General features: G+C 39.3%; 1 protein-coding gene across 1 annotated transcript in view; it reads right to left on the bottom strand.

The window, feature by feature from the left end:
- LOC122803780 (echinoderm microtubule-associated protein-like 5) overlaps positions 1-26,611 on the bottom strand; it is a 3,919,718-nt gene that overhangs the window by 855,754 nt on the left and 3,037,353 nt on the right. The window contains exon 33 of the mRNA XM_044073467.1: positions 16,337-16,357. Within this exon, the coding sequence (XP_043929402.1) occupies positions 16,337-16,357 (21 nt within the window). The remainder of the gene's footprint in view (positions 1-16,336; positions 16,358-26,611) is intronic.

Genomic DNA, 26,611 nt, shown 5'->3' on the forward strand with positions numbered 1-26,611 from the left:
GGAAAACACCAAGTAGGTGCTCATCATCTGGCAAGGTATGCAACGTTGGGGTGGGAGGAGAAAATTATCGCACATACGGCTTACAATCTGCTGCTTACATCACATGCATTCATATCACAGCTATGAGAGTAAAACAGCTGAAGTAGCATTTGATCATTTGGTGTTTGTGTAATGTAGTTGCTTGTTCTGATCTTACAGCCCTCCAGGAGGGTCTTCATTGCATGTCAGTGACTACTCTTTCTCCAAGTTACAGTGGCCTCTGAATGACAGTAATACATTAAGGTAGTTGTGGGGCTTTATGTGAGGTATACAGATGCTGCTTCTACAAAAAAAAAATACACTGTTTACTATCTTGTACTTTCTGTCACTTCTAACTTCACAAGCTCAAGCATATTTGTTAAAATCTTATGTATTCAGTCTATCACTTACAGCATTTTTTCCAACTGTGATACAATATTGGAGTTTTGAGGAGCTGTAGTGAATCTGAAGATTTAAAATAAAAAGTTAATTCATATATACAGGAAATATAATGCATTCCTGGTGGGTCTGGAAGAGATCCTATGTATTACTGGAAATATTTTGTCTTCTTTCTAATATTGCTTTAACTTGCTGTGTTATCTCTAAATACATCACTGGCAATTGCCATATTAGATTACATTATAATTTCTTCTTTAATCTCCATCATTATTCATGATTATTGTGCTATACTGAATAAATTAGTCCTTGTTATAATAGCTGCAACAAGACCACAGAGTATGATCCCACTGAATGAATGGGTACATTTATGGATAGAAGCAGTACATCAATACCATTCACCGAAAATGGGACAGAACCAGTAGATCCATTAATGGTCAACAGGGCAACTTGGCCACAGTTAAATCTAGTGCAGCAGATGGGATCACCAACAGAACAGCTGGAGATTACAGAGGAACATATTATGTTTTTGTTGAAGGGTGATGAGGAAGGCAATGGAAAATACCTGAAGATACTGATGACAAAAACAATTCTTGTTTTAATCCTGTGATGGCTGTAAGTACAAAGAACTCACTGGACAAGACAGTGAGGAAGATAGTGATCACCTCATACATATCATGGTTAATCTCTATTGGAGAAGAAATATTTTTACAGCTTGTTTATGTCAAGGAAGAGTGGGACAGCAACTGCAGCAGGCAGTGTAAACTTCCATCTTATAAGCAGGCCTGAGTCAGTAAGCACTTAAATTATGATTTTTTAAGATAATTTCCCCCAAGTTATCTGCTGCCCATCAGCTCCTTCCAATACTGGTCACAGAACCTATTTGTCTCTCCATCTCAGACTGACTGCTGTACCACACATCACCCTATGGGGGTTCCCACCTTCTAGTAGATTTACCCTCTGGTGACTGTTTTGCAGTGATAACTGGTCTGGGAAATGAGAAATGACTGGTTGAAGGCCACCATATGTCTCACCTGTCCAAATTATCCCAGAATGTCCAGAATTTTACCTCATATTTTTGGTCTGTTCCTCTTAATGTTTTCTGATTTCTGGCAAATCACTGAAGATTGAAGTCACTCAATAATTACAGATATTTCATTAACAGATTTCATATTCTTCAGAAAATGCAAGCTAAACCAAAACCTTTTATTCTAGCAACTTTTTTAAGTTTGTAAGAGCAACATTTAAAATATGATCCTATTTTGGGACTGTAATCCCCTCATTATTTTTGGCTTTGTCCAGATTTCTTGTGCTAAGATGTTGAGAGGTATAAAGGCCACCATCCTAGCAGCCATTGGTTAGATTTCTATGTTTATTTATTTATTTATATTTGTTTACTGGTACACTTCACTGATCAGTACAGACCAATTTCAGGTTTAACACAGTAAAATACAAAACATTTCATAAACAAAAAATACACAAATCTAAGCAATAACAGAACAGTTCAAACTAATTATATAGAAGGTGCATATTAGGTAACTTCCAACCACTGCTGTTCTAATGTGGAAGTGGGATCGACAAAAGCAGTCTGATGATAACCTGTGCTAGCATGTGGCAAAACATTAAAATGAATGAGGACTGGTTGGCGAGTCTGTGCACATACTGTGTTCTGTAATGCTGATGCACTTTCTGCATCCTCTGCCTGGAGTCAGTACCAAAAATATGAACAGACTGCTTACCTGTACTTGAAATCAGACAAATTACATCAGCCAATCACTCCTACATCTCCTTGCAAGCTCCTCTGGTGCCTGGGTCACCTGTTGATCCTGGGTCATGACAACATCAAGGCAATTCCCTTCCACACACTACTCTAACCTCACAACAGTCAACCCCACCCCCACCCCAGTAGTTTAACTTTTGCCAACATAAATAGAAGCATAAGAAATAAAACTACTGACCTACATGCCTGGATTAACCAAAACAAGCCTGATATTCTCACTATAACAGAAACTTATCTTAAACCCAGTATAAACAACTTCGAAATACACCCTCCCTGGCTATATCACCGTCCATAATGACCACATAAACAGGAAAGCTGGTGGCATTGCTATAATATTTCCCAACTACTACATTTCCCAACACAATAAACCAATACCAAAATTTAGCTCAGCAGAGCTTCTTATTACTTTCCTGAAAATAACAAATACAAACAAATATGTACTGCTGTCCTTTACACCTCTCCTGCCGATAATACAGCTACATATCAGCTGATGTCTTTCCAAGCGAGCACCTTGAAAGAGCAGCCAATGGCATTGCCTATCCTGTCTCAATCCATAACAATTCCACAAGAAAAAAAATACTACTAAGTGATATCAATATCATTTGGAACATTACCTCTATCCCTGCTCACTACTTTAAGGAGCTAAGCAAGAACTTATAGTTTGACATAACTAATTAATAACCCCACACTTATTAGACTAGATCTTACTATCAGAACCTAGTAAATTCACCACTACAGGTGTTGCCCTCTCAATGACCATCTCCAGAGCTATACAACCAGACATCTCACATATCCACTTAAATAGCATGTTTATAAAACAACATGCAACCTGTAAACGTTTAACCCAGAAATATTTATTACTGCCCTTTCACCTATTTTATTTTATTTATTTTACATTTGTTGACCGGGAGATTCCGAATGGATACATGTCCATTTTCAGCAAAGTCCCAGGAGAAAATCTCCACATAATAATAACTTAAAAAGTAAGCTATTTATACATACCAAGCAAATTTTATTTGGAAAACACATGATTTTTACAAGACTGCATAGGATTACAGTTTCAAAGTACAATATTCATTGATATTAGCAAGATTTATCAAAATACCACAGTTTAAAAGTTTAAAAGTAGAATAGTACATGGCTTGGGAAGAAAGTTTAAAAGTAGTACATTGGGAGGTTGGCATAATGGTTAAGGTGTTTGCTTTACAGGCACAGGGTACAGGATTTGATTCTCACAGGGGCTAATTGGCTAGGCTTAAAAATGGCCCACAAGGGCAGTTAGCCTAGTACTAATCTATGAACCTATGAACCTATGAATGTACAGGATTCCAGAGATAACATTGCTTGAGACAAACATAAGTAAGATGGGGTTGAGAGAGAATGTTAGGGTTTGTTCTGTGGGTAGTGGCTGGTTTGGGATGGTATGTGTTCACTCATGGACTGTTAGGGAAGGTGTTTAGAAGTGAAGCACCTTAGGGGGAGATTATGGCTCTTCTACAAGGGATAGAAGTGAGTGGAAGCAAGAGAGTGGGTGGGAGGGTGAGTATAATAGGGTTTCAACCTGGAGGGTGGCAAGGGCATTTCTATGTGAGTATTAGGTGTTCTTTTAGTATTTTTTGAATGTAACCATTGAGTTGGCAGAGGTAATGGCAGAAGGTAATGAGTTCCAGATTTTACCTATGTAGTTGGGGAATAGGGAGCCACCTGCTGAGTTATTGGTTTTGGTCACCTTGATTAGTCTTTTTTCACTAGAGCAAAGTTGTCTGGGATTGGCTTGTAGTTTAAGTAGATTAGATAGTGCTGGGTTTTTTCAAGAAGTAGTAGGAGTTTATGAGTGAAAATGAGCTTCTGGAATGAAAGGAGATCTGAGAATTCAAACCAATTAAGTTGACTGACAGCAGTGGGCATGGTAGGGGACACGGGTAGCAAATCTGGCAATTTCATTGTAGCAGATGTTGAGCTTGGCCATTTTAGTTTTGGGTAGGTTGTTGAAGATAGGAGCGGCATACAACAGTGGGGTAGTGGGGAGAGGAGGTGGGTTTGAGCTATGGTTATTCTAGCAGGTTGAGTTAGGAATGGTTTATTCTTATAAAGACTGCCCAGTTTTTTGTGGATGTTTTAATAATTTGGTTTACATGTAGATCGAACTTGAGGTTGTTGTCAGTGGTCATTCCTAGCAGTTTAGTATGAGTGTCTGGAGAGATGATAGTCCCATCTCTGGAAACAATATTGAATGAGTTGGGCACTGGAGTGGATTTGTTTGGTTTAAATAGTGACAGCTTGGTCTTTTTGGGATTAAGTAAAAGATTTTTGGTAAGAAACCAGGTTTCTGTAGTTTGGAAGGCTTTTTGGGTGATGGAGAGGAGTTTATGGGGGTTATTGGCTGAGAAGACTAATGGTGAGTCGTCATTGTATTGTATAACAGTTGCATCTTGGTAGATGCTGTGGAGATTATTAATGAAGATGGAGAATAAGAGGGGACCTAAAATGGACCCTTGTGGAGTAGTAATAGGTAGCAGTAAGGAATGGTTGTTGTCCCATCAAACTGCTTGTTGTCTACCTTGTATATAGTTCTGGAACCAGGCTAGTGAGTCATTACTAAGGCCAAGGTTAGTGAGGGAGTGGAGCAGTTTAGGATGGTTGACCATACTGAAGGATTTTGACAGGTCCAAGAATATGGCAGATGTTAGTTTACCTAAGTGTCTGTTTTGGTTGATGAGGTTTGTAAAGGAAAGACGGGCTGTGGTGTACTGTGGGCAGGTCAATCTCCATGCTGAGTAGAAGAAAACAGTTGGTTATTAAGTAGGTACAACATAAGCTGGTGGTGTATATATTTTTCAAGAATTTTTGCCAGTGGAGACAGGGTGGCAGTAGGGCGATACTTGGTAGGATCAGTGGATGTACCACCTTTATGTAAAGGGATGATGAAGGAGGTTTTCCAGACAGCTGCAATGGTGCTTTCTGATATGGATCTGTTAAGCAGAATAGAGATTGGGTATGGAGCTCATTAGCAGCCAGATGGAGGTATTCTGTGGGGATGCCATCAGCTGCTAGGGTATTACGTTTAAGTTTAGTAAATAATTGGTGGGGATGGGTTGAAATTGGAAGGTAGTTCTGGGACTGACTGCAGGTTCGGGGATATTGGTAGTAGTAGTAGTAGTAGCAGTAGTGGGTTGTTGTTGAACTAGTTTGGAGATGGTTCTATGAAGTATTTATTGAATGAGTCAGGTATATCTGTGATTTCGGGTGTGGAGGTCGATGGTGGGGTGGAGGGATTTCTAGGGCGAAGTAGTTTATTTATTCCTGCCCAGAATTTTTTGGGATTGTGTTGGTGCCTGTTTTGCAAATGTAGGAAATAATTATTTTTGTCTAGAACAGTTTTTTTAGTTTAATTTCTAAGTTTTTGGAATTGTTCTCTAGTTGCTCTAGTTTTTTGTGGCTCTCCAGTGATGCCAGGCTCTATTTCTTTGTGCTATCTTAATTTTAGTCTCTTTGGTGATCCAGGGGGTTATATTCATTTTGAGTTTTGTGGTATGAGATGGGGCACAGGCATTTAGGATTTTTAGGAAAGTGTTGTTGAATTGATTAACAGCTTCTTCGAGCAGGATTTTCTTTTAGTATGCTCCAGTTTTGGTATTTTAGTTCAAGTTTGAATTTGTTTGGGTCGATGTTATGTTTGTTCTGGGTAGTTTGAAATAGTGGGGTAGGGATGGTATGGGTTTTGTATTTTAGTAAGAAGGTGGGTTGGTGGTCACTGAGGGTATCTGGTAGGACACCTGCTTGGTATGGAGCACTGGTCTTGTTTATCAAGATCCAATCTAGGAGACTTTCTTCGGTCTTAGTGTTTCCTAGCCTAGTACTAGAGTGAATGACTTGGGAGAAGCTATAGAGATTAATATGTGAGTGGTGGGGTTAATAGTTGAGCACGTGTGCCAGTCAAGATTAAAGTCACCAAGGACCTACGATGATTGTTTCTTGGGATAGATTTTGATTAACCCAATGTAGAAGGGCTTCTAGGGAGGCAATATTGTTGCCAGGAGGTATATAGCCAGTGACAATATTGACTGATTTTTTTGTCACTAAGTTTGAGTTTGGCTAGAGGAAGTTCAGAAGTACTGAGGGGAGGAACAGGAGGATCAATAGTACATAGTTTTAGGTTGTTTTAGTAAAGTAATGTTACCCCACCACCTTTTTTGGATAATCTATCATTGCGTAATACATTGTACCCTGGGAGGAATTCGCTGTCCGGTGTTGTAGGTTTTAACCATGCTTCAGTTAGGGGTAGTAGATCAGGGGAATAGGTGGATATCAAAACATGTAGTAGGTGAACTTTTGTTGCTTATGCTTCGGATGTTTAAGCTTAATAGTAGAAGGCTATTTTCTGGTCTAGAGAAGGAAGATTAGTTAGGGGAGAGGCATGGGAAAGAAGGGGTATTTATGCAAGAGTTTGGCCCTGGGTTGGGGTGTATGTCTCCGGCTAGGATCAGTTGATGTCTAATATGACGTAAGAGCTTGGACAGTATGGTTAGAATGGTAACGTACTTATTTGTAGTAAGTGATTTGGTAGAGGTTGGAGAAGTATACCGGAGGGAGGTGAGAGAGTAATGTGATGGTGACTACCTGGGGATATGTGTAGACTGTAGTGAATGGTAGGAGATGTGTGAGAGGAGGTATGCTTTGATGGGGTTGTAATGGTAGCATTAAGTATGGCTTGATAGGAGGTAAGGTAGTGGGTTAGTACTAGGAGAAAGAGAATGGTGAAATTGACTGTATGCATGGTAATTGGCTTGTGATAGTGTGGGTGTTTCCTGTTAATGGGAGGGGTGTTTGGGTTGGGGAACAAGGGGATTGATTGATGAGGAGAATTTTGTTAGAGAGTGATTGGTGTAGGCTAAGTGGGTGGAGCAGTTCGGTATAAACCATAAACCTAGGGGTAGTGGGGGCTTGAGGGAAATGGGGGCAGGGTAGAAGAGTGGAGTGAGCCCGAGAGGTAGAGAGGCCAAACGGAGTGGGGTTGCACTAAGAACAACAGATAAGGCGAGTTTCTTAAAAAGACAATCAGTAGCCAGTAAGCCTGGAGAGGGGAATGCTAACTTAAATATTACTAGTTTGTTAGAATATTTTGATAAAGAAGCAAGTTGTAAAGAGTTATACTGGTAAGCAAGACCTTTAAAGCTTTCAATAGAAAAGGAGAACTAGATGCTGACTGCAGCATTATATACTGGTGGTTCAGGGAATCCAGGACTATGGTTACCTAGTTAAACATGTAAAGACATAGGGGACTGCTACCGGGAATGGGACCCAACTGCAGATACACGATTACCAATCCTGCTTACAGACTGCACAGTGTAAAATATTAACCTGTAGGCACAAAATTAGCTGTTTCAGGCTGATCATTTGTAATTGTTCAGCTTGCAGTACACAGGGGCGGGTGATTGCACAAAGGGACGGGTGATTTAAATCCCGATGCAGTGGATGTGCTGTAGGCACAAAATTAGCTGTTTCAGGCTGATCTTTTGTAGGTGTTCAGCTTGCAGTACACAGGGGCAGGTGATAGGTCCTCAGCTTGAAGTACACAGGGGTGGGTGATTTAGTTCCTGGCACAGTGTATGCGACACATAGGCACAAATGCAACATCTTGGTAGAACAGGAAAGGGGATCTGCCTTAACTTGAACATTCTAAAAATCCCCCCTTACATGATGCTGTAAATGAATTCAATACAGCTTTACCAAATATCCTATATAGCCTTGCACCTCCTGGAAGGAAGAGACTAAAAACAATTATTTTTTAGCTATTTTACATTTTTTTTGACCAGGGAAGTCCAGCTGAGCTCAAAGACCCCTTTTCAGAGGAGGCATGGGGAGAAAAGCTACAGTACATGTGGATGTACTGTAGGCCCACAGCTGTTTCAGACTGATCTTTTGTAGGTGTTCAGCTTGAAGTACACAGAGAAGGGTGATTTAATTCCCGACACAGCGGATGCACTATTGGCACACAGTTAGCTGTTTCAGGCTGATCTTTTGTAGGTGTTCAGCTTGCAGTACACAGGGCCAGGTGATAGGTCCTCAGCTTGAAGTACACAGGGGTGGGTGATTTAGTTCCTGGCACAGTGTATGCGACACATAGGCACAAATGCAACATCTTGGTAGAACAGGAAAGGGGATCTGCCTTAACTTGAACATTCTAAAAATCCCCCCTTACATGATGCTGTAAATGAATTCAATACAGCTTTACCAAATATCCTATATAGCCTTGCACCTCCTGGAAGGAAGAGACTAAAAACAATTATTTTTTAGTTATTTTACATTTTTTTGACCAGGGAAGTCCAGCTGAGCTCAAAGACCCCTTTTCAGAGGAGGCATGGGGAGAAAAGCTACAGTACATGCAGTACATGCAAAATCTTTTACATTATACAATATCAACAATGTCAGGCATAATGCAATTAAAATGAAGTTTACAATGTCAAAATAGGTAAGGCAGTAACTATACACACAGTAGTAAGCCTTCTTATACTCTATAAAGATATACTTAAATAAACAACTATGCAGTAGGATAAATGTCACAATACAGAGTACTGAGGTATTTACAAAGGACAGAAAGCAAAAAGTTGATTAACTATGAGATATAAATTAAATGAGTGGTGAAAGAGTTAAGAGAGGCATAATTAGAAGGTTGGTAGGGTGAAGACAGAGTGATAATTGGTAACAGCATAAAGGAGAGCAGAGGTGTAGTAGAAAAGGAGGAAGAAAGCCAAATGTTATGTTTATCCTGGAGATGTGCACCTACAGAGCCTGGATGTTGCGAGGTACTTTCTTAGATGTGTTTTGAATGCCTGTTGGTGTTCAAGAAGCCTGAGAGCATTCCAGAGGGTAGCCATATAATGCAATGTGGCTATCCAAAAGAGTAGATTGCTACTGTAGACTACAGAAAAAGCATGGAAAGAATGTCATGGCAAAAATATAAAGCATCATAATATCTGAAAACTTCAGAATGTTCTGCAATCATACTAAAAAGCAAATAAATGATGACAAAAAATATACTGTAATGACATTCAGAATAACAGCAAATGCAGCCATAAAAAAGCTGGTCACCCGCTAAAGAAATCTTACATCCTGCCCAAAAATTCAACCCTAACCCTCTGCCAATAACTCACCACTCAAAACTCCAATAGAATTCAACTCTTATTTCAAAGACACTCTCCCCAATCACCCAAATCACACTTCTACTGAGAATGTCGTAAACTCACTAACTTTAATGCTAGCATATTTAACTCACTGGCTAGCATTAACTAGTTCTTCCTCCGGCAACTCCCTTTCAATTACGCTGTTCTTACATTTAATAAAATTTTCCTAGATACTCTCAACTCCCCTAGCCCCCACCAGGAAAATCAGAACTAAGGGCAATTATGTCCCCTGGCTCACCAAAGAACCACAAGCTCTTATGCACAACAGAGATAGTGTTTGGAAAGCTAGGAATAAAACCAAAACACCTTCCCTCCTCCAAAACTACAGAGAACTACATAACCTCAACAAAAAACTAGTCAATAAAGACAAAAAAATCCTTCTACAATTCACTCCAATTTGACCGAATATTTAACCCACAAAAATTCTGGGCTACCCTAAACAAGATTCTCCACCCTGGCAGCCCAAACACTCCCTCCCCATTCTCAAACAATACCCCACTGAAAACTGCCACCCTTCTCAACAATTACAACCCATCTCTAACCTCTACCTACCCCAACTAACAACACCCCCATCACCCTGAGACCTGTCTCCACAGCCTACATTAAATCACTCCTAATTAAGCTTAAACCCTGGTCTCTCTCTTCAGATAACCTACCACCTATCTTCCTTAAACTTGCAGCTGAATCCATAGCCTACCCTGCATCCCTGCTAATAAATAGATCCATTCAAGAAGCCACCATCCCTCACATTTGGAAAGCCTTCTATACCATCCCACTGCATAAAGGCAGAAATTCCATTGGCCATCTTAATTACAGACCCATAGCCATACTTTCCCCTATATCAAAAATACTTGAAAAGTGCATTCATACTCAACTACTTAATTTTCTCCTTCAGGAAAACCTACTAACTTACACTCAACATGGCTTCAGACCAAACCACAGTACTCCTACCGCACTGTGAACTTTTACTCACACGGTAGCTAAAGCCAGAGACAATAAAAAACGTGTATCCCATCTTTTCCTCGACCTCTCCAAAGCCTTTGATACTGTTTCCCGCTCACTACTCCTCTCTAAACACAATGATTTAAATCTCTCTGCTACTTTCCTTGATTGGTTTACCAGCTACCTTTCCAAAAGGCAGCAATCTGTTAGATGGCTCACTTCCTGCTCCTCCTTTTTACCCATAAAACCTGGTGTCCCCCAAGGATCCATCCTAGGCCCCCCTCTGTTCAATATTTTCCTAAATGACCTCCATACCTCTTGCAAACAATCCTCCCTCATTCAATATGCAGTGATTCACCACTCATCTCCATCTCCAACATCTCTGACCTCCACACACACACCCAAGACTCTTTCCTGTCCGTAGAAATGTGGTTCACCAAAAATCAGCTCATTTTAAACCCCCCCAAAAAAAAACTAAACTCTTACCATTTCTTTCTTGACCTTTCTCTTGCCATAAATCTACCTTTGTCATCACATCATTTGACAAGACCACCATCCAAGCCAAACCCTACACTAAGCTCCTAGGTACACTTATTGATGGTGAACTTAAATTTAACTTGCATATTTTGCAAAATATCAAAAAAACACACCAAAAACTAGGTCTACTATACCAAAATAAGAAATTTCTTAACTCAGACGCTAGAATCTCCCTAACTCAGTCTCTCCTCCTTCACTTCCTTCTCTATGCAGCCCCTATCCTCACTTCCATTCACTCCACATATTTATCTAAACTCAAACAAACCTACCACAAAGTAGCCACATTTGCCATTAACTCTCCACACAACTCACACCACTGCCTTGCACTCAACTCACTTAAATGGCTAGAATTCCCCCAACAACTCCAAATGTCTCAATTTCAAATCACACATTCTATTCTATACAAACCTACTTCCTGCCTCTTTCTCTCCTCCCTTGTATCCTATTACACCCCAAACCTCACTCTCCATCCATCTAATCACAACTCCTTGAGATATATAAACCTAACAAATATTTTGGAAAACTACTTTACAAATGCAGTGTATCCAAAACCGGGTCTATATTAGACAATCGAACATTCAAAAGTTTGACTGTCATATGGTCAACACCATATGATTGCATTTTTGAAAGTTCAAATGTTTTAACGGAGATCTCTGTACAGTGGGGAAAGGGAAGATTTCCCTTTTCTGCACTGTAGTGCGATCTCGAAGTTGGTATATTTAAAGATTGGGGGGTGTGGGGCCCCCTGCTTAAAACGTTCAGGTAAGTTATTTGTGTAGTTTTTTTTTTATTAGATTTTCGAACTTTTAAAAGTTCGATCTTATGGTGTTGACCATATGACAGTCGAACCTCTGAAAGTTCGGTTATCTAATATAGACCCACCGAAATCTGGTATAATCTCCCCTTACACATAATAACCATCCCCCACCCCAAGCACTTCAAAAAAGAGTTAAGACTACATCTACTTAACATAAAGTCTTGCCCCTGTCATGACCCTACTTAATCCTCTATACTCTTTCACCGCCCCCATTCTACACACCTACAGTTCACTCTCCTCGAGTCAAGAACCCATTTAGCTAGGAGACTACATCACATACAAATATTTCATACCTTGTTCTACCTTAACTCTTTGCTATAATTCATTATTTACCTGCTTGCTAAAAAAAAAAAAAAAAAAAAAAAAAAAAAAAAAACTTGCTGATATTACAATTATCTTTTTATGCTTTGTATTTTAGTTTTCATTTTTCTGTACATATAAATACCTGACAACTGTGTTAGTAATTCATTTTAACTGTGTTGTTAACTGTTAACTGTGTTATTACTTCATTGTATCTGTAAAATTTCTGGAACTTTTCTCCTTGGGTCTCCACTGGAAATGAGCCACTGGCTTAGTTGGACCAACCTGATTAACAAATGTCAAATAAATAAATAAATAAATAAATTAGTTTAGCATCCCTAACCAAGGATTCCCAACATCTAATCCCAACCCTGCCTAACAGCGACATGCCACCACAGTCACTGTCATCTTCATACCTCTTCTCACATCCTATATAAAACTATTCTTAAACAAACTCAAACTATGCTCTACTTCAGCTGATGACCTTCTGAACAGGTACCTTAAAACTGCAGCCAATAGCACTGTCTATCCTGTCTCAATTCTTATAAATAGGTCAGTTCAGGAATCCCACTCTCTGCAACAAAATCACATATTATACCTCAGTACAAAAGAGGAAATTAAACAGACATCACTAACTTAAGATCTACAATAACCTTATCCCCTATCCAAAATACCTGAAAAATGTATTCAAAAAGAATTACTTAACTATCTCCTGCAAGGAAAACTCCTATCCCCCACACAACATGATTTCCGCCCCTCCTATAGTACAAACCCTGTACTTTTAACCTTTTACAGATACTGTCAATAAAGCTAGAGATAATGGCAAACTTTCTATGCTTGTCTAAAGCCTTCAACACAGTTTGTCACAGTAAATGTCTACTTCAAATGTCCTCACTACATCTACCTCAGCCCCCCCCCTTATATGGTTCAAAAGCTACCTGTCCAATAGGTTTCAATCAGTAAAATGGTATTACACCCTCTTTCCATACCTCCAGTCACCTCCAGTGTACCATAAGGCTATATCTTTGGTCCCCTCCTCTTTAACATTCTCAACAACACCCTCCACACATCCACACAACAAGCCTTCCTAATACAATATGTAGATGTCTCCACACTCATATGTGCATCCAACCTGGTATATCTAAAAAAAAAAAATACTCAGGGAGCTGAAACATAGCTTTGTAACTCTCAACTCATACTCAACTCTCCTGAAAAAAATATATTTGTTTCCCAAACTCCCTTTCTTGTGAAAAAAAAAACAGCAACATTGAAAATCCACTTTCAATAGTACAACCACTGAAGTCACTTCTCATGGCAAATTATTAGGGATGACAGTGAATGATATCTTAAATTTGACCTGCATACAAAAAACTGCATAAAAAGCTCATCAAAAATTATGGATGCTTTATATAGCCAAAAACGTTCTCACCTACACAACTAAAAAGTGCACTTAGCACTACTTACCCCCTCCTCTGTCTACTTTATGGCATTCCCATCCTTACTAACCTCCAGGCATCACAAAAAGCAAACATTTGAACAATACTATAATAACATGGCTAAATCTGCAGTAAATACCCTTTTAGAACCCACCACTGTATAACACTGTAAAGCCTAAAATGCTTAGAACTACCCCATCAACTAACATATACTCAGCTTCTTACTGCCTATAAAATTATCTAGCATTAAATACCATTCTACACAACAATATTCCCAATGTGTCATTATGATCCAGTGACCAAAACTTCTGCAGTCATATCATGTTTCTAAGGCATGGAACTCCTTACCTATATCCATCAGATCAATCTAGCCAAAATTGGTCTCTGTTCTTCTCAACCCCAAGATAAATTATATCTCTAAATATGAACAAGTACTTATTCATAGCTTATAACTCATTACTCCCCCTTCTTTACTCACTTCCTAATTTCAATCAATTTCTCTCCCTTGACAATATATCTAAATATTCCATAAGTCTGTTTTTTTTTCTCTTACATCATATTGCAATTCCAGTTTATATTATACTAGCTTACCTTTAATTTCTCTAAAATGGCTAAAATTTCTCTAAATAATAAATCATTGTCATATAAGTTGTATCTGTTTTTAACCAATGCTGTCACATTATGTCTAATTTGGTATAATTATTAAATTGTAGTTGCTTTGTATTAGTTTTGAAGACTGTAAAATTGTTGTTCTTACAATGATTTTGTAATACTTTGGAGCTTTTCTTCCCAAACCTCTGTTAAAAATGGGCACCTATCCAGTCAGACTTTCCTGGTAATCAAATGTTATCTCTCTGTAAATCACAGAGACAAATGTGGACAGAAATTTTGATACTTACACTAAAAACTTTTATAGTGACAGAGAAACTGACTCCTAAGTCTACGTAAAAACTGAGAAAACAAAAAAAGCAAAAATGATGGAAGTCAGACCGATAATAGTATCTCACAAAAGGATATCTCTGAATATAACACATATGAATTACCACAATGTAAACACACAGAATATGTGTTTTAGTGAGGTATTACCAGCACTTTTTTTTTCAGTTAGCAGAAACATTTTTCGGGGGGGGGGGGGGGCTTTTAGAAGATTTTGGAGGCTCTCAGTAGAAAATAACTGAGTTTTTTATGATGGGTCTCTTGTCTTGTAAACTCCTTAGCAATCGTCTAAGACCACCTTCTAGTCTTTGGAACCATACATTTTTTGCCAGTGTTAGCAGAGCTTAGGAGCTTAGAAGTTTAAACTTCATTCAGCTTACTGTCTCTCAATCTCTATAAAGAATTCTGAAAGCTTTCTAAAAAGCTGACAGACTTACAGTTTGTTGTTCATTCATCCTTGTCACTTCTTCACAATGATTACAAATCATGCAAGACTATTTTTCTACTGATTTTTCAATGCAATGCATTCATGTCAGAAGCCTTGCTCCGTAAATGTGACCATGGTGTAAAAATGGTCTCATAATACAATTATCCTATAATGTTCCGAATGTGATCTGCTGAAGAATAAATCTCATTTGAAGATACTGAAAAGCTGTTCTATTTTCCCAACAGGCTATACTTTGCCAAAGCTGTAACTATATTATTAAAGCTTTGAAGTAAGGTATCACACATTAGTTCCTTGGCTTCAAGGAAGGGAAATGATTTTTCTTTGAGTATGCTGGGATTATATCAGCTTTAATAAATACCAAAAAAAAGCATCCTAAACAAGAACAATTACTGGACTGCTGTTATAGTAAATGGTATCTGCTTGAAAATAAAACAAAATTTAAATGATTTAGCCATAATATATTTTTACTCATAACAGAAAATGGCAGAGTTAAAAACTCTCAGTTTGCAAACAATTACTGGTACATTTTCTCATGTTAATCCCCCTCTCATATGCACTTTTTAATTTAGACACTGCTCTCTCTCTCTCTTTCTAAATTCCTTACAGGTACAAATGTGTACATATGTGTATGTATGGGAGAGTGATAATAATGCAGGGTTAACAGTGGTGACTAGCACTGAGCAACCTCAACATGAAATGGTGAAGGAGAGGAGATTAATGGTAGACTGACACTGCCACCCCCCCCTTAAAGAACACTCATCCATCTACCTACTTAACTGAATAAATGACTGTAAACTTCAACAAGGTGTCTTTATTCCTTTCACAGGGAGAGTATCAGAGAGACAGTCTTCTAGATCTGCTAGCTAAAGTGATTTTATCAAGGCTTATCTTTTATACTGTATTTCTTGTTTGTCTTGTCACCCTCTGAGTCACAGGAGGGATACCAGACTTCACGCAAGCCCCCTGGATTACCTCTGTTTCCTTAGCAACATCTTCAGACAGTAAGGCTCAAACACAGAAAGAATGTGTTTGAGGTAGAGATGTGTGGAACGTGCCTTCAGATCCTTGCATAATGCCAGAGTCCATAGCTAAAAGCATTAACTGCCACTTCAGAAATCTTGGCAAAAATATTGAAATGGATGTTTTGGTAAGGAGAGTAATCAGGGAAGCAGATACTATTATGATGCATCTCCTCAAAATGCATAATAGTAAAACGGACAATGAAATGTTGAACACCTCAGTAGTGTATGTTACAATAATATTCTTGCATCTCCCTCCTGAGTAAATTGAGTGAAGGCCCAGTATGGAGAATGGGTACATTACGGTCTCGGAAGCATGAAAAAACATCAGAATTTGAGACAGAAAGCACTCTTTCTTAATGTAGCTGTTGTCACAGATGGTTGTTCTATTTTCTGGTAAAGGCACTGCACCTTTCAATACCATGTTAACACTGTTAACAGATGACAGGATACCAAATTTGAAATTTTTTATTAATTACTGATTCTGCTTATGGGACAAGGAAGATAATAGGAAATCTCTTACCTGACATGTCTGTAGAATCTCCTGTGATTGAGGGAAAGGCAGTAAAGAGAAACAGTTTTTAAGTTTACTTGGAAATTAAAATACATGTTGAGTAACCTTTTAAAAAGTCACTGAAACTGGTCAAGCTATGGCAATCATCAACAAGTGTGATAAAGATCACACTTTACTATTCACAGATGATCATCATACATTTACTCTAAGACATATAACTGATAAGCAACAGAATATATAAAAACAGAAGGCATTAAATGAAAATATTACAATCACTGTTTAATATTTCTAGCTGGCAATAATGTCCTGTCCTGCCCAGGTGAAACAGGTCACTACATTGAAGATAAAATAAAATTTCACAGCATTCAAGAAAAATGTTGAACAGAAATTGTCTCATGACCATACCTAAAATGGCTTGAAGCTGCTTTACTCAAAAACTACTTACAATGCAATCTACCACTCTCATTCAGCTGAAGAGACCATGGTATTCCAACAACACAACAGAGCAGCATATTATAGAAATATGATCAGTCACATCCCTTCATCAGCCACTGTTCACCTATGGCAGAAGTTCTAAATCTCACTGTTACATTAGTCACTCCTGTATACTTACATAAACTACTATAAAATATTGTACAATGAAATCACTGAAATTCACTGGAATAACAAAAAACCTACATGTAGAAAAGCAGCCCCAATAAGTTCAGTATTAGAAACATATTTACAAGGCTTGCAGACAGAGCTCCATTTGCAAGAATGTTATGTGTTTCTTCTCTGGAAGGTCATGTTTATCATAAGCTCACACTGTTCTCAGGGAGCAGCAAAAAAGGTAACTATGTGGTAGTCATGTACTTACCATAAAACACTGGATCCTTTCATCCACATCCACCCAGTACGACTGATGGGTCATTATGTGGCTTGTCAGATCCAAGATGGCAAAAACTAGCATGCCAACCATGAGTCCCTTTAAATATTGTCTTCCTATAATGCAGTGTGAAGCAACATCTCATTGAATTTGTTGTCAGTAAATAAAAGTGCTTTTTGTGTTTTTTTTTACCTGTTAGTAGAAACAATTTGAAAGGTCCTTCAGGTCTTACAGAATGGCAGTTTGGATGAGGGAAGGAGGAAGGGATGCTGTATCAGATGGAAGCGGATGAATGGATCTAGCTTTATGGTAAATGCATAACTACCATATCCTATTCATCCCATCTGGTCAATATTACTGTTGGGTCAGAATCACCACCTACTGTCCATGTGGGTGGAATCACGACAGGAGACGTTTGAGGATACTGACACTAAAGGAAGCCCTAGACATTGAGATAGTATCTAATTTGTAATGCTTAGCAAAGGTGTGCAGTGCAGACTATGTTGCTGCAGCATACATTTCATCAACTGATAATTTTTGTGGAAGTGTCAACAGACCTCATGGAACTGGCTTTGGATTTGCAAGGTAAGATGTAATTGTAAGATAAGTAAATGTACAATATACAATCAGAAAGCCACCTAGAAAGGGTGACTTTAGACAATATTGAACCAAGTTTATTAGCTGCAAAAGAAACAAAAATGTTGCGTCCTTCCTAATGGGTTTGGTTCTGTACAGGCTGAATTCCAGTTGTCTAAGTACACCCAAGGTATATAAAGCATATTCACTTTTACTGAAACAGTGTGGAAAAAATACTGGTAGAGGGATAAGTTTGCTTATGTTTGCAGTGAAAGTCACATCAGGAACAAATGACCGATTACTACATTCAGGCACCCTGTCCTTGTGGTAAAGCAAGTTAAGAAAGACAGAGGACAGAGCCTGTAACTCTGATACTCCTTTGGTACACGTAATAGCACCCACAAACGTTTTCCAGAAACAGCATTTCAAGGGTGCAGAAGATGCTGCTTCAAACAGTGACTTAACTAAAGGTTCCATCACCAGTTCTCTAATTAAAGGACAAGGGAGAAAACTCCTTTGAGAAAGGCTTTGCAGAGGTTATTAGAAGCCGAAGAGTGGATTTCACAACTAGACAGAACATTTCTGATAGCCATTAATTGCACCTTAATAGCAGAAACACTAAAACTTGAATCAAATGTACTTGCCAAGTATCATAAAATGTCTGGAACAGAAGCAGTGGGAGAGTCAATGTTTTGTGCTGTTGTCCAAATTGTGAAATGCTTCCACTTTCCATGGTAAAGTTTATAAGTGGATCCCCTATGGATGCAGACAGGATCTGACTACATCATTTAACAAAGATGAGTCATTAGCCATTGCTGTAATTGGTGAAACCACTAAGTTAGCTTAAGGTTGTGTAGATATGGGTAAAGATCCATGGATGGGTGTGACAGATATTCCAGGGATCCAAGATCTGTGTGTGTGTGTGTGTGTGTGTGTGTGTGTGTGTGTGTGTGTGTGTGTGTGTGTGTGTGTGTGTGTGTGTGTGTGTGTGTGTGTGTGTAGGGGGGAGGGTGATCCTTGATCTAAGGCCTTAAGAGCTGAACCAAATTTGTGTAGGGTACTACTAGGTAGCGAAGACTATAGTGGTTTTGCATCTAATCACTTTCTGCAGAAACCTGGGAATCAAAGACCAATGGGGAGGTATGCATAAAGCAGCTCAGGAGACCATTGTTACAACTACATTTCTCAGGGACTGTTCCTTTGGTGGGGGGATCAGTGCAAAGACATTGGTGCACTTTGTGCTAGATGAGGAAGCAAAGATTGTAGCAAGGCTTGCTCCAACATCTGAATATTTGATGTACTACCATTGGATTGAGAGCCCACTCATAAGGCTTCATGCCTAACCTTCCTGAAAATGTGTGCTGCTATTAGAAACCGTCATCCATTAACACATTCTCATGGCTTCCTGGAGTAAAGGGTATGATCTGGCTCTTCCCTATTTGGTGATGTACCAAGCCACTGGCATATTGTCAGTTTAGATAGAAATCAACCCTTGACACAGAAATTCTGTAATTCTTGCAACAAAAGTGGGACTGCCCACTCTCCAAGATATTTCTCTGTGGCTAAGTGTGTTAATGCAGTAAGATATGAGTAACAGTACCAATAGGGTTTGATTCTAGCTTTAGGGAATGGAGGTTGGTACAATGGTTGAGGTATCACAAAAAGCACATGGGCCTGACTAAAAAAAAAATGGAATGAACAAGACAATGTCCCCCACCCGGGTCTACTTTCATTCATCGAATTTGCACTTAACCGAACTACTAAAATGTGAGACAACTTCACTGAACCCTTACTATATCGAAGCAACAGATTATCAATATTTTTCTAAGGGAAAGGAACCACTTTGCCACCAAGAAAAAGCAAAAAAAAAAAATATTAAACCCATACAAGTGGAAGGCTTTGCCCCCACAAATCCCAACTGAATATACCAACTCCAAGATCGCACTACATTGGGGGAAAGGGCAAAGTTCACCCTGGTGGCCAAGTGGTTTGTTTCTCTTAGAAAAATATCACTGATCCATTGCTTCAATATGGTAAAGGTTCTGTGAAGTCATATTGCGTTTTAGTGATTCAGGTATGTATAAATTCAATGAATGAAAGAAGACCCCACACACACATATTTATTAAAAAAATCGATAATGAGACTAAGCGCTTTCATCCTGTATCATTTAACCAACTTCAAGAATTGCACTAATCCTGACAGTTAGATACTGAACATCAACCACTAGCGGCAGCCCATTTATCACATAATGAATAATGAATACAAATAATTTATGCAAATTATTTAAAAGGCATGTTAAAAGCTCCAATACATCATAAAATGAATACTCATATGGGAAAATAAAAGTAATATGGCATAATTAACCATAACAAATTTAAAAAATAATACGAATATCGAATCATAAGTGCAAAAACATATAACCTAAATGTGTGTGACTCAGAGAACATAAGTTTTCCTTTTCACAACACTCTCTATAGATAAATAATCATTCAACCCTGGTCATATGGAGGCATTAAGCCTCAACAGCCAAACCAATTCTTCATCATCAAGAGGAATTTCAGTCACCCCATCAAATCCACTGCTGAAACTCTATCAATGATGAAAACTGTGAACTCCTTGTAGCTAGAACATACAGAACAGTGGAATTATTCTTTCTTATATCATACATGTTTGTTTGTGCCTTTCAGCTTTTCCCGGTTAGGGGTCGCCACAGCGGAACTCCGGTCCGCTAATGATTGGCAGTAGATTTTCACGTGCTGGCTTGCCGGGCCTAACGCACAACCTTCAACAAAGGAACGCCCGTTCAAGCATGTCGACACACAGAAGACGCTCTAACTGAGAATCGATCGGACAATGTCTAACTGTGAGGCGACAATGCTACCATAGCACCACCATCGCAGTTATCTTCTTTCTTATATCATACATATGTTCTCTAATTCTTCCCACAGTTTTCTATTGGACTTCCCCACAAAGAATGCATCACATGAACTACAACAAGCAAGGTATACCACATGTGTGGTGTTGCAATTGCCATCTACCTGGGCACAAAATGGTTCTATCAAAACCATGAACAACAATATATGGTCCTTCTTGTTTAAACCTACAACACTTAGAACACCCACATTTCCTCATAACATTCTGCCTAAAATTCCCATTAACTTTAGGGGCATAACTCTGCAATAGATTTTTAATATTTCTCCCCTTACTAAATACTATAGTTGGTGATGAACCAAGCATCATTTTGATCTCATTGGAAAATATTAAATTCCAATTATTTTCAGAGACCTAACATAGTTGTAAACATCCCTACTATACAGAATAATAAAAACAGGAGTAGAGATATTTACTTATGAACCTACTGATGTGAAGTTTGGCCTCTTGAGACTTCCATAATTCTTGGACTATCCTCTCTTTGTAATGCCCCACCCCCCTCAACTCCAAGAAGGTGGCATCCATGCTGCAAGTGGTGGTAAAAAAATGGTCTTACTGAATGAAGGAAAGGGGAAATTAGCCAGGTGGCTTATCATAATGCGGGTGGAAAGCTATTCTAAACCTAAGACCACTGAGCCCTTAGAAGCAACTGTAGTATTATTATACAAAAATGAGTGCACTGTACCATCGGAAAAGAGACGGACATCAACCCCAGAATTCAGAAAACTAGACCTTCTAGTAGATGAGCGGCATGAAGGAGGATATTTGAAATTTGTTCTGAGGTAGAGACACTATATAGCTCACTGTGCCTAGGTGGCATGTGATGAACTGAATAGCTTCAGCTGGTTAAAAGATGAATTTCTTATAGCTAATGGATATGCCTAAGGATGGACAGACAGACAGATAGCCAGGCAGGAGCAAGTAGTCACTGGCATTGACCAATGATTCCTTTGCTGGAGCAGCAAGGAACCAATTTTCCAGAATACGGAAACATTTGAATATTGTTGCCAGAGATGAGTGTCTGTGATTACCAAGTACCTGTTGACCACCTAATGAGCTGTTGAAGAACAAAAGGGCAGGGCCCTGAAATGAAAGGGACTGCCTCCCAACTTGTAATATTTAGTAAAATTATACATAGAGGATAGAGAACCAGTTAGTTACCTCAAAAATAGGTCCAAAAAAAAGCTCCAGAATTAAAAATAATTAAGAAAAGTTCCAGAATCCAGTCCCTTGAAAATGACCTTCAAAGATGGTACTGCCCTAGTAGAATAAATCTTGACAGGAGTAAGAAGCTGTTTCTCATGATAAGCATAACAAAGGGAAATCCAGAAAAAAACAGAGACTGGCAATCACAATTTCTTTTCTTGAAAGGACACAAAAAGCTGGTCTGAATGTCTAATGTCTTTAGTTTTATCTTGATAAAATCTAAGTTGTCTATGCATATCTTCTCTCTCCTCTGTTTTGAGGAGAAGGAAAGAAAGACTGATTAAAGGATAATTCATTCACCATCTTGGGCATAACAGAAGGATTAGTCCAAGTGCAACCCTATTCTTATGGAAAACTAAGAAGGATGAAACAGCCATCAGTGCTTGGAGGTCAGAAACCCTCTTAGCATATTCCAAGTCACTAATATAACAATTTTCCATATGCAAATGTTTAAAGAGGAAAGTACAGTTGTGTACACTTACCATAAATGTAGATGTTCAAGTGTATTCACTGTTGCAGTCATTACATTTGGGTAATCGGCTGGCAGGTTGCCCTCAGTTGGCCTGAATAACAAAGTCTTGGGTCCTGTGTCAGTTGCTGTCTCCTGTTTCATGACGTCAGGTTTTCAGGGGTATAAAACATGCAGCCGACGCCATTTTATTCAGTTTTTCTGCAAATACACCACAAAGGCTTTAGTGTATAGTGAAGGAGAGGAAAAGGTATAGAAAGGGGGATGGTGGGTGGGTAACCTGGACTGCAACAGTGAATACACTCGAACATCTACATTTATGATAAGTGTACACAACTGTACTATGTTCTTCATGTTTCACTGTTGCAGTCATTACATTTGGGTAGAATCCCAAAGCTATGGATGGGAGGATGGAACTAAACAGCATTAGGAGCGGCTTTGAGGCCCTGAAGGACTGCAGTGGCAAAGCCTGCCCTGGATGTGGAAAAGAGAGATAAATGATAATGCTTTGTAAAGGTATGAATAGAGCTTCAAGTAGCAGCTTCTAGAATGTCTTTGGTTGGAACTCCTCTGAGAAAAGCTGCTGAAGTAGAGGCAGCCCTGGTGGAATGTGATCTGATCCCCTTAGGCACAGGTTTACCATGGTGCAAATAGCAGAAACGAATGCAGTGGCTTATCCACTTAGAAATAGTCTGCTTTGATATAACCTTCCCCTCTGACCCTGCAGCAAATGCTACCAGTAGTTGCTCAGATTTTCTTAGAGATTTGGTCCTGTTTAGGTAGAATCTTAGTTGTCTGTGTACATCCAATTAATGCAGAATCCGCTCTCCCTTGTTCTGTGGATTTGGGTAAAATGTTGGCAGATGAATGGTCTGGTTAAGAGCCACAGTGAATACCACCTTAGGCATAAAAGAAGGATTGGTACTGAGGGACACCCTGTCCGGGTAAAATATAATAAAAGGCTCCACTGCCATGAGAGTCTGCAGTTCTGAAACCCTTCTTGCTGAAGTGACTGCCAAGAGAAAAGCTGTTTTCCAAGATAGAAATGTTATATCCGCTGTAGCTGCTGGTTCAAAAGGAGGCAGGGTGAGTTTTTCCAGCACAAAATTAAGGTTCCATGCAGGAGTTGGAGATTTTCTTGGAGGCCTTAAATTTTTGGCCCCTCTAAGATACTATTTAAGCAGAGGATGAGAAAAGAGTGGAGGCTCTGTGTTGTAATGAGCCGAGATGGCAGAGGCATGGATTTTTATTGAAGAAAAAATAGGCCTTTGTCAAGCATCTCAGTCAAATATTGTAAAATCTGAGGAATATTGGGCTTTGTTGTGTCTGTTCCTTGTGCTTGGTTCCAAGCACAGAATCTCTTCCATTTATCAGCATAAGATTTTCTAGTACTAGGCCTTCTGGCTTCCAAAATGACATCCATCACAGATTTACTGAGAGGTGTTGTTTGAATAATTTTATGATCAGCCATGCTGCAAGGTTCAGAGTTTGGAGCTGAGTGTGCAGAATTTGATTGTTCTGCTGAGACAGTAAATGAGGTATCTGAGGCAAGTACCAAGGGGGGAGTTGAGACATATTCCTTAGAAGTGGGTACCAGTGTTGTCAAGGCCAGTCTGGAGCAACTAGGATCATTTTTGTTTTTTCCTGTCAGACTTTTAGTAAGACCTTGGAGAGAAGAGGCAGAGGGGGAAAGGCATAGACTGATAGGTTTTTCCAACTGAAGGATAAGGCGTCCACTGTCCATGCTTTTTTGTGATGAATTCTTGTGCAGAATTTGTCCAGCTGATAATTTTGGGGAGAGGCAAATAGATCTATGTCTGGGCTCCCCCATTTCCATGTTAACATGCTGAAGATTTGTGGATCCAGTTTCCATTCGTGTGGGTCCATAAGATTTCTGCTCAGGTCGTCTGCCAGAGTATTTTGTTTTCCTGGCAGGAATTGAGCTTGAAGATGTATTTGGTAAGTCAAAGCCGTGTTCCACAATGTCATGGCTAGTCTGCAAAGGGGGTAGGAATGTGTACCCCCCTGCTTGTTTATGTACCACATAACCGTGGTATTGTCCATCTTTATCAGTAGTTGTCCTGGATGAAGTAAATCCTTGAAGGCTGTCAGAGCATTCTGAACAGCTAGCATCTCTTTCTGTTTGATATGCAGATGCATTTGTTTTGGGCTCCATTTGCCCTGAATGCATCTCCCCGCCAGGTGGGCCCCCCAAGCATAGTCTGATGCGTCTGTAGTTAGGGTTTGGGTGGCAGGGGGTAGAGTGAAAGACAGTCCCTTGTTTTGGTGATATGTCTCCGCCCACCAAAGAAACTCCTGTTGTAGGCAGGGAATGAGAGGTATCATTGTTTCCAGACTGTGACAATGTTGGCTCCATAAACCTTTTAGGTACCATTGAAGTTTCCTCATATGCAGTCTTGCATATGGAATTAGTAGAATGCAGGATGTCATGAACCCCAAAGCCTGCAAAATTTGTTGTGCAGATAACTGGGTTTTTTTCCCATTTGTTTGAAGTATGTTATCAGTTGCCTTTGTTTGTCTGGCATAAAGAAAGACATTTGGGCAGTTCCATTCAAGCTTGCACCCAGAAATGTAATTATTTGAGAGGGTACCAGTTGGGATTTCTTTTCATTTATTGTGTACCCCAGGCATGTTAGAAGCCTTTTTACAAACGCCAGATGTTGAAGAAGAGTGCCCTTGTCCTCTGCTTGAATGAGACAGTCATCCAGATAAGGATAAATTTGTATACCTCTTTGTCTGCAGAATGCAATTACTGGTGCCAGGCACTTTGTAAAGATGCCGGGCACAGTAGATAAGCCAAAGGGCAGTGCAGAGAATTGGTAATGGAATGCAGGTATGCCTCTTTTAAGTCTAGAGTCACTAAGCAAGCATTTCTGCCCAGCATAGGCAGAAGCTGTTGCAAAGTCAGCATTGTGAATGATCATGTCAAAATCAATAAATCCGTGTCCAGGGAAATGAAATTCCGCAATCTGAACAGGAACTTGTCTCTTGGTCCTTTTCTTGAATTTTTTGAATTTCCCTTTTCCTTTTTTTCCTTTTTTTGAGTCTGCCAGGTGGTTTGTATAGGTTTTGCTGCAGATATGTGATATTTTGGAATTGCCAATGTATGAAAGTGATTTGAATGTGTATGGTAATGAAATTGAACTATGTGGGATACTATGTTCCAATACCATAACTCCAATTTTTGCATGTCCTAATTTTGCACTCCAAGCTTTTTCCAATGGATGGTGAAGGTGAGTCTCAAGGCACAATGGTGATGGTGCTGTTTGTCCTGAGTGTAGATTTGTCTTTGGAGTCCTTTGTTGTCCTTTTTGCCCCATTTTTTTCCCCATTTGAGCCTCCTGCCCTTGCTTGGAGCTGCCTTTGCCTCTGTGGTTCTGGCTTTGCCTGAGCCTTGAGATTTGCTTATGCCAGTGCCTAAGTTTTAGTAGGCCAGTGCCACCTGAACCTGGCCAGTTGCTACTGAACTTTAGCTTTGTCTTTTTTTTGAATTTGCTTTAATTCTTTTTTTTTTTTATATTTCCTTTTCTGTTTACAGATTTTTTAAGTGTCATGCTGCACAGGGCATCAGGCAGATTTTTGCTCCTTGAGCCAGGCAGATTTTGCTCCTTGAGCCAGGCATGCCTGGACCCCCAAAGCCAGACCTGCATGGACCTGCAAGATCCCTCAGTATGCTTTCAAACCTGTTTGCAGCTGAATTTCCAACCTGTTAATTCTTTATTTTCCATCACATTAATAAATTAATTTTCATTACATTTCATTTATTCCTTTCCCACACATTGTTGATATTCAAGCATATGTGAAATTGGCAGTTTAAGGTCTGATTGGCAGGTTGCAGATGTAGTAACCTTCTTTTTTTCCCCTGGGAAGCAGCCCTGGAATCTCTATCAGAGGGGAGTAGGATTTTGGGCTAGGAGGCCTGAACCTTCCCTTGGGCCTGTGAGATAATAGTCTCAAGGAAAGCAGGAGGATTTTGAAAAGAAATTTTCATCAGTCACAGGAAAATAGTAATTTCTATATGTAAGAGAGCCCAGGTAGTAATCTGGGAGCCATGCTTGATCAGGAGAAATACATCACCATCATGGCCTAAGGAGATAATACATCATCAACATGGTGATCAAGAGGAGAGAAGGAAATCCTAATTTTTGATTCAAGAGGAAGAAGAACTCTCAGTGAAAATTGGTTTAGTTTATTAAAAACTCTCTTCTTAAAAAA

This window comes from Protopterus annectens, chromosome 6.part0 (assembly GCF_019279795.1).
Source record: "Protopterus annectens isolate FY-2018-M chromosome 6.part0, PAN1.0, whole genome shotgun sequence".
In the NCBI taxonomy this organism is placed as follows: Eukaryota; Metazoa; Chordata; order Ceratodontiformes; family Protopteridae; genus Protopterus; species Protopterus annectens.